The sequence below is a fragment of the Nanorana parkeri genome, unplaced genomic scaffold (assembly GCF_000935625.1).
Source record: "Nanorana parkeri isolate BGI_ZX_2015 unplaced genomic scaffold, ASM93562v1 scaffold1013, whole genome shotgun sequence".
NCBI classification, from domain to species: domain Eukaryota; kingdom Metazoa; phylum Chordata; class Amphibia; order Anura; family Dicroglossidae; genus Nanorana; species Nanorana parkeri.
In genome coordinates this window covers 249,705-267,109 of record NW_017307281.1, presented here as the reverse complement: position 1 = coordinate 267,109, position 17,405 = coordinate 249,705, and the positions used below count along the sequence as shown (strand labels likewise).

The 17,405-nt window shown below is 45.4% G+C and overlaps 1 protein-coding gene across 1 annotated transcript in view; it reads right to left on the bottom strand.

The window, feature by feature from the left end:
* FGFRL1 (fibroblast growth factor receptor-like 1) overlaps positions 1-12,154 on the bottom strand; it is a 171,820-nt gene extending 159,666 nt beyond the window's left edge. The window contains exons 1-2 of the mRNA XM_018567129.1: positions 12,126-12,154; positions 7,265-7,359 (exon numbers count right to left, since the gene is read on the bottom strand). Coding sequence (XP_018422631.1) covers positions 7,265-7,325 — 61 coding nt within the window. The 5' untranslated portion in view covers positions 7,326-7,359; positions 12,126-12,154. The remainder of the gene's footprint in view (positions 1-7,264; positions 7,360-12,125) is intronic.
* Between the last annotated feature and the right edge of the window lie 5,251 nt (positions 12,155-17,405).

The window sequence follows — 17,405 nt, the reverse complement described above, 5'->3', positions numbered from 1 at the left end:
GTGGATGGGCAGGAAATGTGAGGCGGGGAGGAGGTGCGGCGTGTGGAGCGTGGATGCGAGCGGGTCTGGCAGCGGCGAGCGTGAGGTGGGGAGGAGGTGCGGCGCACAGCGTGTGGAGCTGTGAATAGGGCCAACTGATCGGAAGCCGATTAATCGATTATTGAAAAAGTTGACAACTTTTTCAATAATCGATTATAATCGATTATGTCGATTAGTTGTTGCAGCCCTAATCTCAACCAATGTCATATAACACACATAGCAATTTCACTGAGTAACTGAGAGCTCCCTCTGCTGGCTATTCCACAAAAATCACCATTTATAATCCAAAACCAAAAAGGTGAAAGCACAAGGCGGTTGAAATGTGAAAGACGCATCAGAAATTACTTCAATGCAACAATAACTCCAAAATTTGCACCATTGACTATAATGAGAATCCTTACATTGCCATGCCTCAGGAGACAGGCAACAAATTGCTCAGGTATGAACTGGCACCACTGACTATAATGAGAATCTTCACGTTGCGTGTTGTCACGCTTCAGGAAACATGCAACAAATCTCTCAGGTGTGAACCGGCACCATTGACTATAATGGGCATCTTCACGTTGAGTGTGGGCGTGCTTCGGGGGAAACACGCGACGAATCGATCAGGTGTGAACCGGCACCATTGACTATAATGGACATCTTCACGTTGCGTGTTGCCGCGCTTCGGGGGAAACATGCGATTAATCGCTCAGGTGTGGACCAGCACCATTGACTATAATGGGAATCTTCACGTTGAGCGCTTCTGGAAACACGTAAAAAATTCCTCAGGTGTGGACGGGCACTATTGACCAAAATTGAGAATCTTCACGTTGCGTGTTGCCACGCTTTAGGGGGAAACACGCGACGAATCGCTCAGGTGTGAACAGGCACCATTGACTATAATGAGAATCTTAACTTTGCGTGTTGCCACGCTTCAGGGGGAAACACGCGACGAATCGCTCAGGTGTGATCAGGCACCAATGACTATAATGAGAATCTTCGCGTTGCGTGTTGCCACGCTTTAGGGGGAAACACGTGACGAATCGCTCAGGTGTGAACAGGCACCATTGACTATAATGTGAATCTTCACGTTGAGCGTTAACACGCTTGAGAAAAGCACGCGACGCACCGCTCAGGTGTGGACCGGCACTATTGACTATAATTGGAATCTTCACGTTGCGTGTTGCCGCGCTTCAGGGGAAACACGCAACTAATCTCTCAGGTGTGGATGGGCACCATTGGCTATAATGAGAATCTTCATGTTGCGCGTTGTCACGCTTCGGGGAAACACACGACAAATCATTCAGGTATAAACAGATGGTGCGGGCTGGGAGCGCAGGAAGTTAAGAACTTACAGGATTTTAGGGGTTTTTTTGTACTTATTGATCAGATATAACAAAACGCTCTCATAGATTATTTACCAGACAAAAAGGGACAGAATAGGACAATTTTGGGGGTTTACATACACTTTAAATATGTGAAAACGTATAAAAATAAATCGCTGCTTTCCGATTAGTATAAAAAAAGATGTTTTTAAAATTCAAAGCAGAACTCCGGGTAAAAATGTCATTAACCCTTGCAGTGGGGAAAGGGTTAAGTGCTCATTTTTTGCCTGGGGTCAAAAATAATAAAGTTACACTCACCTGATCCTTTGAGCCGGGTTGCTCTTAGGCCAGGCCCAGGTGGGAGGGGGGGGCTCTCGCCCTCCATTGCAGCTATCTAAGGTCCCCGAGATATCAGTCATATAGGACATGAGGACACCAAGAAACATACCATCGCTGCAACGCAGGGAGGGAGAAGCAGGAAGGAGCGCTGTCACAGCCGACAGGCTTAGAGGATTGGGTGAGTGTAACTTTTTTTTGACCCTAGGCAAAATCGAGCAGTTAAGCCCCACTGCAAAGGGTTAATAACATTTTTGCCCGGAGCTGTTCTTTATAGTCATATTTTATGGTCGCTGATAAAAATAATTCCATTCTTCTCTTAGAATGCGGCATAGAATGTCCCCGGCACATACTTTCTACAGCAAGCCAACAGCTGCTCAGCAAAGCTGTGCTGGCAATAATGGGGATTGACGTCCAAGTGGGCTACAAGCGGGCCAGCGATAACAACGCCAGGAATGGGCTTCAACGGACATTGTGTCTACCGAGGCACCAAGCGTCTCCGCGTCCCTTCTCCGTGTTGTGTCTGGCTCAACGCGCTGCCCCAAACAACAACGCCGCTGCGTTCTCTCTCCTCACATCCTTACAGCTCCCCTCCGCGCCGGCACAGGGAGTCACCGCCACAAACTATTTCACACGTGCCTCCAAAACATTCTGGACACAAAAAATGTGTGAGGGAAAATTAAACAAGACCGCGCGGGGATACGTTGTAGAGTGCGAGTGTTCAAGGAGAGGACAAAGCCTCTTTTGTTGTACTTTCCCCCAATTCTGTACCTGGAACCGGCAGGATTAGTCACTGCGCGCCCCCGAGAGGTAACGCTAATACAAGAAGGGCAAAAAAAAGGAACATTTTACTGAAAAACAAAAATGTTTTCCATAAGATCAGAAATTATATATATACACACACACACACACACACACACAGTATATATACACACATACATACATATATAAATTATAAAAATATATAAAGTCAATATAAAAACACACACACACACACACGTCAGAGGTCCTCTTTAGGGCAGAGCAGCACAGTGTCATTGCCCATTATCTGTTAGCCCAGTTTGACGTTTACATGCCCACCCTCCCCATGGGGCACTTTATCACACAGGCTGGACTCACACTACTCCAGGACTGAGTGGCAGTCCTGTAAGAATGGCCACCCTCCACTACTACCGGAAAGAGAAGAGCCCAGGATGATGTGACAGGATTGGCAAGAAGACCAAGGTATGTATAGGGGCATTTCTATAGAAAGGGGTATGTATAGGGGCATTTCTATAGAAAGGGGTATGTATAGGGGGAGTTTGTAATAGAAAAGGTTATGTATAGGGCTTTTTTAATAGAAAAAGGTATAGGGCTTTAAAAAAAAATAATGGGGGGAAGGGGGGCGTACGTCAGGCCCTTCAGGAGTTCCGCTTTAAGGTATTTTCCTGCGGCCATCACTCTACATGCAGATAGCATGCCATATGTACACATTAGCGATGGCGACCGTCAACATGGATAGAGGTCCAGGGCTGGGGGCCAAGGAAGGACACAACTAAGTGAAACACCAAACGGGGATATAAAAGTAATTACAGATCCCTGGAAACATTAAGAAAGTTCATATATGTTTGAAGTAAAAATTCTGAGCTATTATTGTATAACGTCCTCGTCCTGCTCGATGAGACTTTCACATTCACAGTTCTTTGCCCTTTCAGACCTGTATGTATATTGAAAAGCAGCGATGTGCCGCAGGTACCGTTCCAAGGTCACATGACTTACAAGAACCGGCTGCGGGTACCAAGACTCTTAGTGGATCCGTCCTACCTCCGCATCATCAAGAAAGAAAATTAGAGCTACGCCATTGCTAAATCGGACGATGAGAGCAGTAGTCTGAAAACAGCTGCAGCACCAGAGGCAGCTTACACCTGCTGTAGGAGACGCCGAAGTGCGCCGGACAGGCAGGCGCATCCTCTTGGGGATTTATAAGAGTTAAACGCGTTTAATACGAATTCCAGCATTCCAGCTAAAACGCCTTCACTGAAAGCTCGCAGATCAGGAAACCCGCTACAAATTATGCAGCAATTTTCAGCACCAAAACACAACACTGAAACTGAGCCAGATGTGCCGTTTTATTTTCTTTCCTCGCTGTTTTATTTGGTTTACGTCCCCTTCACTCCTGACAATCTGCTGATTTTCACACTTTGCAGACGTCTGCTTCGGTACACTGCACTGGCAGGGCAAAACACTGCAAGCAGGTTGTGTATGGGGAGGGGGAGGGGGGGACAACTCTGCTGAGAAATGTTTGCATTAGAATGGACCGCAGATCATCGCCTAATGACCCTTCAGAAAGGAATCCAATAACAAAGCATTCTGTTTATGTTGTTTCCTGATTTCTAACAGTCATGCACATGTGCAAGATTTCCAAAACATCGGAAACACTGCTCCTTCTATCATAGCTGACATAGTTCACATGCGGAGCAGACACAGGCACAGCATGGCATCACCTTTCTCCCAATGATACTAAATACGTCTATGAAGGTAAAGAAAAGCACCATTGGTGGTAAGTGCAACTTAAGGGAGGTAAGAGGGCGGGGCCAAGACTGACCTCTACACGAAAAGTCAAGATCTGATTTTAACTTCAGCAGGTCTAAATCTTTGCATCTACTTTTCTGATGCTCATTGTTCGATTGCAATTGAGCATCATTTGCATTGCTTCCATCACAATAATATTCTCTAAAATGTGAGAGAACGATGATACACAACCCTTGTATTCAATCAAATCCTGAGATTTACAGAGCCATGCCAGACTATCATCTACGACCTTCCTAAAGCTGAACTCCAGGATAGCAGCAGAGCCAAGGCAGACCATCATCTACAGCCCTCTTAAAGTGGAACACCAGGATAGCAGCTACACCATTCACATACATATATGAGTACCGCTGTACCTGCCAAAGCATTTGTATTTCTGCTCAGCCAGACACGAGATTTGCACAGCCAAACCAGACCATCGTCCACGGCCCTCCCAAAACTGAACTCAAGTATAGCGGCAGAGCCAAGCCAAACCATCGTCTACGGCTCTCTTAAAGTGGAACTCCAGGATAGTAACTACACCATTAACATACATATACGAGAGCCATTTTACCTGCCATAGCATTTTGTATTTCTGTTCAGCCAGACCTGAGATTTACACAGCCAAGCCAGACTATCGTCTACGGCCCTCCCAAAACTGAACTCTAGGATAGCAGCTACACCATTATAATACATATATTAGAGCTGTTTTACCTGCCATAGCATTTGTATTTCTGCTCAGCCAGACTAGAGATTTACACAGCTGTGCCCAGCAGCAGCACCACACTGGTGAGCTCACTTTTCCCTACTGCAGTTAAGCAGTAAAACTTGGTTACCTCTCTACCTCAAGCCTGTGATTGCACAATGAAGGAGCAGCAAGAGACTGGTAAGCAAATCTCTCTGCTCCTGTCAAGCATGCTCTTTGCCAGCCAGCACATCGAACTGGCAACTAATGCTGCTGTACAGGGAAGTGCAAGATGTAGATACAAAGTCAAATATAAATAGTTATATTAGATGCATTTAAAATACATTTCATGTTTTATTTGATGAATACATAACTGCAACAGCGTATTTGCTATCTGCCAGGGTTCAGTTTGAAGCAGGGCTGGGCAAATTCCAGGGGCCAGGTCACCAATGCGCCTTAAAAACTGGCACCCAACTTTTGAGGTTTTCTTTAGTTGTTGTCAATGGAGCTGGCTCCTCAAAGAAATTCCTGCCGGCTCCTGGATTGGACAGACTGGCTCCTGAATGCTATATTATTTGTCCACCCCTGGTTTTAAATAGTTACTGACCTCACATTGAGGTCGGTAATAAATAACTTCCAGGGGTGGGCGAGTTAGAATTCAACAGTCCAATCTAGGAGACAACAGGTAATTTTTAAACACCAGACAACACTTGCTCCCGCTGACACCAATCACAGGGCAAAGAGGTCAACCAGGTGTACACTTCCTGGCTACCTTTCTCCTGGGACTTGTCCAGCCCTGAAGTAACACATTAGCAATTTGCTTCACAGAACATCCAACCATCCAGCGGCCGGGACTATCTTAGGAAATGACTACAGTCGTATATTCTCAAGGTGCAACCAAGCAGTCAATCACTGCAATTTCCTAAACAGGTGCCCAACAGCAAGTTCAACCCAACCAGTCTACGTCTTCAAGACCATCAGCGTTTTACTCACTCCCGCATCCCCATAGTACAGATTACATCTAAACAGCTATAAACCATTTAGAAGGGAAGCTTCTACCAAGATAACCAAAGGAGATGTCCAAGACAGCTGGTGACTTCTTGTTTACAGAAGGTCATTATCCCCCATCCAGTGATAAAATAGGTGCAACACCCTGGAAGCCGTCACAATTGTCACTCAGAAGATAGTGCCACAATTGTTTGTTTGGTTTGCCGGGGACAAGACAAAAGAAGACCAGGATTAAACTTCTAAGGAGGTCGTTTAGATACATTCATTAGTGGAATTACTTTATTATCTGATCTCTTTGTCCTGCAAAAGTACCATGAGATGTATAAAGTGTGGCAAAGGGATCTAGGTAACCCCTAAAGCTTCCAAAAAGTACTGTGAGATGTATAAAGCCTGACAAAGGGATCTAAGGAACCCTTAAAGTTTGCAAAAGTACCATGAGATGTATAATGCCAGACGAAGGGATCTAGAAATCCCCTAAAGCTTACAAATGTACTGTGAGATGTATAATGCCTGACAATGGGATCTAGGGATCCCCTAAAGCCTGCAAAAGTACTGTGAGATATATAAAGCCTGACAATGGGATCTAGGGAATCCCCTAAACCTTGCAAAAGTACTGTGAGATATATAAAGCCTGACAAATAGATCTAAGGAACCCCTAAACCTTGCAAAAGTACCATGGGATGTGTAAAGTCTGACAAAGGTATCTAGGGAACCCCTAAAGCTTGCAAAAGTACCATGAGATGTATAAAGCCTGGCAAAGGGATTTAAGTAACCCCTAAACCTTTTAAGAGTACCATGAGATCTATAATGCCTGACGAAGAGATCTAGGGATCCCCTAAAGCTTGTGAAAGTACCGTGAGATGTATAAAGCCTGAGAAAGGAATCTAAGGAACCCCTAAAGCTTGCAAAAGTACTGTGAGTTATATAAAGCCTGATGAAGGGATCTAGGGAACCCCTAAAGCTTGCAAAAGTACTGTTGGATCTATAAAGTCTGACAAAGGGATCGAGGGAACCACTAAAGCCTGCAAAAGTACCATGGGATGTATAAAGTCTGACAAAAAAACATAAGGAACCCCTAAAGCTTGCAATCACTTAAAGTAACCAAAAAAAGGTATCAATGAAACTCCAAGCTTTAAGTCCTGCAACAACAGAAAACTCAGGGTTTGGTAGGCAAACAAAAACCCAGAGTGCTGAAGCTCAAACTGAAACCACATCTGCTCTATACAACCTAACGAGCCACCAATAACAGGTAGATGAGCCAAACAACAAGCAAACACAGTTTGGTATTTACCGTCAAGCCACATGAGACGGTGTTGGGTGTGCTTACAATTAACACGCTTACCTCTTGCCGAGTCAGAGGACGCAATTATTCCAACAATGAGGAGGACAAACTGGAATTCCATCACGAAGTACCGTTTAATGTCTTTCAATAAATACCTAAAAGGCAAAAGGAGATAAGAAAAAACATCTGAATTCAATACTGCTTTATGGCCAACCTCGCAGAGCACAAATCATATTTCAGCGTTAGTTTTTTTAAATTAGACATTTAAAAATTCATAATTCTGCTCTGAATAACGCAAAAATTCTACGGAATACAAACTCATTTAAGCAAATATTAAATCACCCTCAGCAACCAATCAGCGGTCATCTTTCACTGGCCTGATAGCACTAAACTAACAAAAGTTACAATCTGATTGGCTGCTGTCAGTTACTGGATTGCTTTGTATGAGAAATACCGGGGAATAACTCACACGCGCTCTATCGCTCTCTACGATATATTAATAACCGCCGTATGCTTTGTGCCAAGTCAGTGAATTTATTTTAACCAGCTCATCGGGAGGAGGAGGAGGACATGAACAGAGATAATCGTTTTTTCTTTTCTTTTTTTTATACATACTCCGACAGAGGTGGACAAATTAATATACAATTCAGGAGCCAGTCTGTCCAATCCAGGAGCCAGCAGGATTTTATTTTAGAAACTGTTGCCAACATCTTAAAATTTAGGCACCGGCTGTAATTTTTAAGGAGCATTGGCGACCTGGCTCCTGGGATTTGTCCAGCCCTGTGTTACAGGTTAAAAATATACACCCTTTGGTACATAACTCCCCCTACAAATCAATCAAATAGTGCTTTTGTATGTAACCCCATCTCCGAGAAATGTTTAAGGTCCTTTCACTTGCTCGGTCCTTCTTGTGACACTCGGGACAAAGCGCTGTTGCCACCAATTAACTGTACAAAATAGATGTCAAAGGCCATCGGGATTTACAAACGCTCCGCATAAATTTTTTTTTTTTAAAACAGCCCAAAGGTGTACATTAATTATAGTCGTGCACACACACCGGCTCACTCTCACTCTCTAAACAGTTGTCTGAATTCCTGGCTCTTGTAAAGGCTGTCTACCCTGGGGACACACAACAATCCCCGCATTGAATCCAGCAAGTTAAATAATTACACCTTGTATCTTGCGTGCTTTGCACCGGGGTCCCTTTGACAGAAAATCCCCTGCAGCTGGCCTCGGGATCTCCCCTGGCATGCGAAAGGTTAATGTGGCTCGACCAAAGAAAAAGAGCAGAAAATAGCCCCACGTGCTCTATATGTCCCTGCTTCCCGTGCGGCGTAGTCACATTGATGGGCCCCCCTCCTTCCCTATGAAAGCCGTATTGACAGAGCACAGTGGGGCTACAGTAAACGCGTTTACTGAGGAGCGCCCATGAATGCTACACTGTCCCGGCTTCTCTATTGGTCTCTTGGACGTTCCTCCATTTGGCTAGTCAAAATATCCACGGGGGGGGGCCAGATGTTCCGAAGCAAACGGTTGCCCTATAAAGCGAGCTGGTTCAATTGATAAGAAATTTCCAGAGGAAAGAAGGAAATATTGATGGTGGCAATGAATGACCCTTTAATCGTCTCCCCAGCACCTTCAGCGGCACGAAAGGAAAGCAAAAGAGTTCCGAGCAGCCGGTGCAGAGCTGAGCTCTCCCCCGAGGTCAGCAGAGTGTAAAGCCCACTTAGAACTTCCAAAGCGTTCGGGTTTGGAGACTTGGATCTGTCAACCCGAGGCAAAAAGGAATGAAAGACTTTGCTTTATGAGATATTCATCACATAGAAAACAGAGAACTTCAGCCCGGCCACAAACCAGGACACACAGTTTTAAACACATTTAGAAAATTATTATATAGCAAATGCCTTGTTTCCAACATTTCCTGAGGGAAATCATTTATTCTTTCATTCAGCGTGGGGACTAATTATTCCAGAGGTGGGGGAATTCATATGGAATTCACAAGCCCAATGAAGGAGCCAGCAGGATGGGTTTTTTAAGGTGCCAGCTCCATGACAAGTAGAGAAAACCTTCAAAAGTTAGGCACCAGCTGTAATATTGGCTTCCTTATTTTCAACCTATTTCCAGCAAGGATTCAAAAATATGACGCGGCTCTGAAACGCCGCCAATGCCCCTTATTCCGACCAATGCGAGACATTTATGAATTCCGACCAATGCGAGATGTTTTTTAATTCTGACCAATATAAGATGTTCATTAATTCTGATCGTTCAATTATTCCGTGAATGTGAGACGTTCATTAATTCCGACCAATGCAAGACATTTATTCATTTCCACCAATACGAGACATTTGTTAACCCTGACCATTCATTAATTCCGAACAATACGAGACACTCTTTAATTCCGACCAGTGCAAGGCATTCATTCTGACCGTTCATTCATTCCGACCAATACAAGACGTTCGTTAATTCTCACCATTCATTAATTCCGACCAAAATGAGACACGCTTTAATTCCGATCAATGCAAGACATTCATTCTTACCAATGCAAGACACTAATTCCGACCAATGCAAGACACTCATTGATTCCGACCAATACAAGACGTTTGCTTATTCCGACCATTCATTCATTCCAACCAATACGAGACACGCGTTAATTCTGACCAATGCAAGACATCCATTCATTCCGACTAATGCAAGACATTCATTCCGACCGTTCATTAATTCTGACCAACACGAGACGGTCATTCATTCCCGACCAATACGAGAAGTACATCAAATCGTTATTTTTACACCATAAACACCAGCAGGATTTTTTCCCCAAGTGTATCGATCGCCCTAAATTATAGCTCACGACACCAACCAACGGAATCTGCTGCACCCCCCGCGTGGCCATTGGGGGGTCATTAGCTGTCCCGGTAATTACTATAGAACAAGAACATTTCCTTTTAAACCTTTACAAGTGTTCCAATAATTGATTTATAATGCTACCAACAAATTCCTAAATATGAATACAGAACGTGGCGGTGTAATTCTAACTATGAGCATCACATACATTATTCAGGTAATAATGTAATTAGCCTCGGCTTGTGGATTCCGTGGCCCCGGGGTGGGATACAGTAAAGCATATGTAAGTAATATTTGTTTAACCAGCTCAGGGCAAATACTGACATCATTAGGATTGTATTCGGCACACGGTATCAGGGATGCAGGAATCCCAATATAACTAATGTATTAGTAGAGAGGAAACACCGTGTGCGTTGGCTCTGTGGTCAGTGATAGTACATATGGCAGACGGTCATTACTAGGTGTATAGTCCAGGTGGTGGCTTTATGGTTGGTTAGTACATATGGTAGCCGGTCATTATTAGGTGTATAGTCTGAGTGGTGTGTTTGTGGTCGGTAATAGTACATGTGGTAGCCGGTCATTATTTAGTGTACAGTCTAGGTGGTGGCTTTGCGGCCGGTCATTATCTGGTGTATAGTGCAGGTGGTGGCTTTGTGGTCGGTGTTAGTACCTATGGTAGCCGGTCATTATCTGGTGTATAGTGCAGGTGGTGGCTTTGTGGTCAGTGTTATTACATATGGTAGCCGGTCATTATCTGGTGAATAGTCCATGTGGTGGCTTTGTGGTCGGTGTTAGTACCTATGGTAGCCGGTCATTAGTGTATAGCCCAGGACGTGGCTTTTTGGTGGCTTTGTGGCCAGTCATTATTAGGTGAATAGTCCGGGCTATGTGAATTTGTGTGTGCACAGGACAGAATCACTCCACAACACTTCCAGGTGACACCGCTGATAAAGTGGAATACCTTCACCACCCCATTATGGTCGTTTAGTAAATATGGTAATAAAACGGCTTTATTTGCCTTTTAAATCTCAATAATTCCAGATAACATCAATACGAAGTAGACGGGAAATAACCTAAACCTAACCGAAATACATTTCCAGGGACAATCCTCCCGGAAATCAGGGACAGAGTGTGAGCAGCAGTGGATGGGTTACCATGTGCTGTATGCGGTGGCAGGCGGTTGGCGTGAGCTGTAGTATATCTATATATGATATAATACTCAGCGATATAAGGGGGAAATCTATATATGATATAATACTCAGCGATATAAGGAGGAATGCTGTATATTATAGAAGGGATACAAGGGATTTATACAGATGGTTTGATATAACAATCATATATAGAGGGGGGAATATAATAATTAGCGGTATAGGGGGGCAATTACATATGATATAATAATCAGCGGTATAGGGGGGCAATTACATATGATATAATAATCAGCGGTATAGGGGGGCAATTACATATGATATAATAATCAGCGGTATAGGGGGGCAATTACATATGATATAATAATCAGCGGTATAGGGGGGCAATTACATATGATATAATAATCAGCGGTATAGGGGGGGAATTACATATGATATAATAATCAGCGGTATAGGGGGGAATTACATATGATATAATAATCAGTGTTATGGTATATAAATATCAGTGGTGAATTCCACATAAGACGCTGACAGCTTCTGAGCCATATGGGATCATAGCAGCGCTCCTCATAGTGACACCGGGAGCAAACACTGTGGTTGTATAATTCATTTAAATTATAATGAATTGATTTGATGTGATATGAGACATGTATAGTATAGGACACATGTATAATATATGTGATATGCATAGTAAATGACATATAGTATATGACATGTATAATATATGAGATATGTATAGTATATGACACATGTATAGTATATAGCACATGTATAGTATATGACACATGTGTATAAAATATGACACATGTATATGGCACATGTATAGTATATGACACATGTATATTACATGCCTTGGGACCTGTGATGACCTCATCCAGCACTATTACAAACACATAGGATGAATGTAGATTTGGGGGATGCCCCCGGACACATACCTATATCCCTGAGCCGGCTCCCAGGTACCGCTCCGTCCAGTGCACCCAGCAGAGGATAGTCCAGTGTACAGGCAGCGCTGCGGATCGTTCCTGCAGAGTCCGGCTCTACTCCTATATCCCGGGGTTCAGGGTCCACACTGGCCCCTCAGGGTGCCCTCATGCCCTCCTGCTCTTTCCTTATGCCCTCGGGGGGGAACAGCGATGTGGGATGCGGGCGATGACACAATGAGATCCAAGGAAGCCCCGCAGCAGCCTCGCTGTGCACTCCCCGCAGGCTTTGTGATTCAAGGGACCGCAGAGCAGACGGCAAGGCCCGCCCACCTTGAAACTTTCAGCCAATAGTGGCGCAGCCCTCTCCCCTCCCAGCCTATAGCGGCCGGAGAGAGGATTTAACTCTTGGCGAGCTGCAGCTGTTGCGCTGTGAAGGTAGAAGAGGAGCGAAGCGTGAGTGAGTACAGGGGGCAGACAGAGCGCTCTATATCTACACAATGGGGCTTCTCACAGGGGGCACACAGGAGCTAGACAAAGGGGGCACACAGGAGCTGGGTACAGGGGGCACACAGGAGCTGGGCACATGGGGCACACACAGGGGCTGCCTGGCAACTTTTAGCCCAGGGGGCAAGTACAACCCAGAGGCCCATTGTGCAGCGACTCGGCCCCCCTCCCGCTCTGCCGCTTCCCCCCGCCCGTCTGCCACTTTGGCCATCCATGTAACGGTAGTATGAATGGTCTGGTGATGTGAGGACCATGTAGGTCCATGAAAGGGGTGACTGGCTGAGTGATGGTGCTCTCCTCCCACTGGGCTCCCTATATGGTTGTGGCCTTACTCCGCTCCATGTCTGGTACTTAGGCACTGTAGGCCGCCACTGGCTGTCCATGCTTCTGGGCTGTGAGCTGTGGGAGGGGCCGGACAGTGTCAAAGTCAGTGTTCTACAATTTGTCTCGACCCCATACATTTTTTCGAACCCGTCACTTATGGTGGGGCCGCATCATCTGAATCAGCTGTGTTCATGACCCCCTTTCGTCATGCACATGCGCACCTTGAAGGGACGCTGCAGGGAAATTTATGGGTTGAGGAAAATTATAGAACACTGGTAGTGGAAGGATGCCTCGTCAGTGTGCTACACGAGCGCTGCAACCCTGGTAGTTCTGCCACTAACTCAGGGTGTCAGTGTAATGCAGAGTGCAGAAGTCAGCGGTGCGACGCACAGTGCATAGGTCACCAATAAAGCACAGTGCAGAGGTGAGCGGTGTAATGTAGAGGTCAGCATGTGTGCAGTGCAGAGGCCAGCGGTGTAATGTGTGAGGTCAGAGGTCAGCATGCACGCAGTGCAGAGGCCGGCGGTGTAATGTAGAGCTCGGATGTCAGCATGTAAGCGGTGCAATGTAGAGGTCGGAGGTCAGTATGTACGCAGTGCAGAGGCCAGTGGTGCAATGTAGAGGTCGGAGGTCAGTATGTACGCAGTGAGAATTACACCCAGCATACAGGACAAGAGAAGTGGTGCTGTGCAGAGTCCATACATACAGAATATGAACAGATACTGAGAATTACACCCAGCATACAGGACATGAGAAGTGTTACTGTGTAGAGTCCATACATACAGAATATGAATAGATACTGAGAATTACACCCAGCATATAGGACATGAGAAGTGTTACTGTGCAGAGTCCATACATGCAGAATAAGAATAGATACTGAGAATTACACCCAGCATACAGGACATGAGAAGTGTTACTGTGTAGAGTCCATACATACAGAATATGAATAGATACTGAGAATTACACCCAGCATATAGGACATGAGAAGTGTTACTGTGCAGAGTCCATACATACAGAATAAAAATAGATCCTGAGAATTACACCCAGCATACAGGACATGAGAAGTGTTACTGTGTAGAGTCCATACATACAGAATATGAATAGATACTGAGAATTACACCCGGCATACAGGACATGAGAAGTGGTACTGCGCAGAATCCATACATACAGAATATGAATAGATACTGAGAATTACACCCGGCATACAGGACATGAGAAGTGTTACTGCGCAGAATCCATATATACAGAATAAGAACAGATACTGAGAATTACACCCAGCATATAGGACATGAGAAGTGTTACTGTGCAGAGTCCATACATACAGAATAAGAATAGATACTGAGAATTGCACCCAGCATACAGGACAAGAGAAGTGTTACTGTGTAGAGTGCAAACATTGGCGGTCAGTACATTGGCCCCTGTACATTGGCAGTCAGTGCAGTGACCCCTGTACATTGGCGGTAATGCAGTGACCCCTGTACATTGGCGGTAATGCAGTGACCCCTGTACATTGGCAGTAATGCAGTGACCCCTCCAGGATACAGTATATCTGCTCGTGCTTGGCAGGTTTTTGTCAAACAATGCTCATTACAGCATATCCTCTAATGGCAAGGCCCAGCACTGATGCACGGTTAGCCTGAGGGCGGTCATACTGTGCTTGCATCTAACCACCCTCTATTGTCTATGGGTAGCCCAGGGTTTCACCTTAACTGACAAACCCCGTGAGGTACGGTGTGACCTTGTGAGTAGAATAGAAATGATCATGTGTGGCTATCATATGAACATAATTGCCTCCTGTTCATTTGAGATCTATATAGTTTGAATTGTTTGGGAAGTGCCCCCATACATATGCCAAGTAGGATCTCATCTACATGAGAATAAGTCCATGTCCTGGCTATTGGCCTGCCATGGGTCCAGGCTGCATTACAGTGGATTGGCGCCCAGCAAGAGCAGCGCTTCACAGCTGTCAGATAAATGTTTAACGGAAACCTGTGTTAAGGAGACTATACTGTATGTAGACATCTCATGCTGACATCTCCTGCAAACTCTAGTTCTTTGACTGTCATTCTTTGGCTTCAATTCCATTCTGGCTATCACTAATCTAGAAGTAGAGTATTTCTCTGACTTGTATCTGCTGCATGCTTGTTCTGGGGCAGCGGCTAAGAAGTATTTATACCAAACGCAGCCAGCCAACTAGCATTTTCAAGAGCAAAGCAATGGCAGCCCTATGGGCATGGACATAAAAGTAGTTGGATATTCAATTTTCTTCATTTCAGTGTGTGTTGAAGCAATTATGTGGCTATGGAGGTGCGCCATGCAACCCTCATTGCAGTTTGTATGAAAAGACAGCATAGGTCGCTATTATGAAATACAATGACATGTTTCAGCCACCTACAGTTTCTCTTCTTCACAAACATACAAATGTACTGTTATATTTTGTTTTTTATTATATGTTGGTCTTGATTTGTATTTATGTCTTGTTCCTCTTGTATATACTCCAACGTATGCTAATGCAGCACAATAAACAGGCCCACGAGGATTTTTTTTAGAGTAGCTCTGTCACAAAGCACAGTCTGGTGGATAACACCATTTACAGTTAAGGTATACAGTCTTTTCACCTTGGTTACAATACCTCCAGAATCTGTGTCTGTACTGCCAGGGGCATGGCCCTCCTGTACACCTGCAGTGTGTCACATGTGCCAGCTTATGGCCATTTAGCCATGGCTAATGGTATGCATGAGCGCATATGTATTGGCACTTGTTTGATATTAATGTGAAGTAGCGCACATCTCTGAGGCTGGGTGTGCACGCAGCTACAGAAGGGTATTTAAACACCTTCATTTTTGGTACCAAGTGCTGTATCTTCTTGCCAGCTACATGTGCCTGCCTGCCGTGACCACTGCCTGGACTTTGACTATGTTTGCCTGTCGCGTCCGCTGACCTCTGCCTGGACTTTGACTATTCTTGCCTGCCACCTGCCCTAGCCTCCGAGTGGACTTTGGCTATTTATGGTTCCTGTCTGTCCTGACCTCTGACTGGTCTTTGATTATTCCAGGCTGCCGCCTGCCCCGGCCTCTGCCTGGACTTTAACCATCCTTGCCTGCTGCCTGCCCTGACCTCTGCCTAGATTTTATCTCTTCTTGCCTGCCATCTGCCCTGACCTCTGTTTGGACTTTGACTATTCTCGGTTTTCACCTGCCCTGACTTCAGCCTGAACCTTGAACAGCTAAAGTGCCATTTACCTATCTCTTTATTGTAGCCAAACTGCTACTGCAGCCCCTTTGGTGGGGAAGTCCTAAATGTGGTGACTTGTTGCCATCTTTCAGCAAAGTATGCTGGAGCCACTAAGGTCACCAGCCCATCACTCCTTGCGGGATGCTCTGGTGAAGACTAAGGCCCCGTTCACATGTAGCGACTTATCGCGCAATTTCAGCCGCGATATCGCGCATTTTTGCCGCGCGATATCGCGAGAAGTCGCCGGCTAATGATAGTCAATGGAGCTGTCTTAGCTCCATGTCGCGCGTCGCGGTCGCAAGTCGCTTCTACCGGACCCTTTTTTTGGCGGATTTTGCGCGATTTTGCTTTTTTTCTATGGAGCCCGACGGAGAAGGTAGCGCTACCGTCGCTGGATCGTCGCTGGAACGTCACCCCGAAAGTCGCGCTATCCCGGCCGCTGCAAAGGTATGTCGCTACATGTGAACGGGGTCTAAGGTTTCACATAGACTCCGTGCCTCAGATGAGCCTGCATTGTCTTCCAGGATTGTCAGCCATACCACCCCTAGAATGCTGAATAGACAGTAAAAGAGCAGCAGCAGATTGACAAGGTCATCCCTCTGCTCACTCTGCTCTCACCTCAGCATGTTCAACACATTTGCATGCTGCAAGACTGACTGGCCCCTAGTCCTGTCGCTCCCCCTCGCAGTCTGATTGCTGCTGTACAGGGGAATGCAAGAGGCTGATACCGGGTCAAATTTGGGCGCTTACAGTAGCTGCATTTACAAAAAGAATTGAGCTTTTACTCTCCAGCATCTGTCTAACATAAAAGTACAGGGCAGACTAAACCCCTTAAATTGTATTTTAATTGGGTGTGTAGGACTGACTGTAGAGAAGGGTCTGACTCCACAGATCTCACACACAGACCCTCTGAACCCTCCGCAGACCCTCCAGCAGCGCATAGCACAGATATACACAGAACATTCCATGCCAGACACAAATATGTATTGCCCGGGATTATTTTCCAGCCTTTGATGTGTGGTGTTTATGCTGGAGTAATGATAGCACGGCGCTGCAAGACTCCGCTTTCATCATCAGATCTCGTGATGGAAATAAACGGAATTGTAACCTGAATAGGACCGTCTGCCTGCCCGTGGCCCCCTTTCATAGCGGGTCATTTTCAGAACGTGTTTGGGATTAACGGGACTGCCTGTGGACGTAGAGCAATTCTTCTGTACTGTATAAACA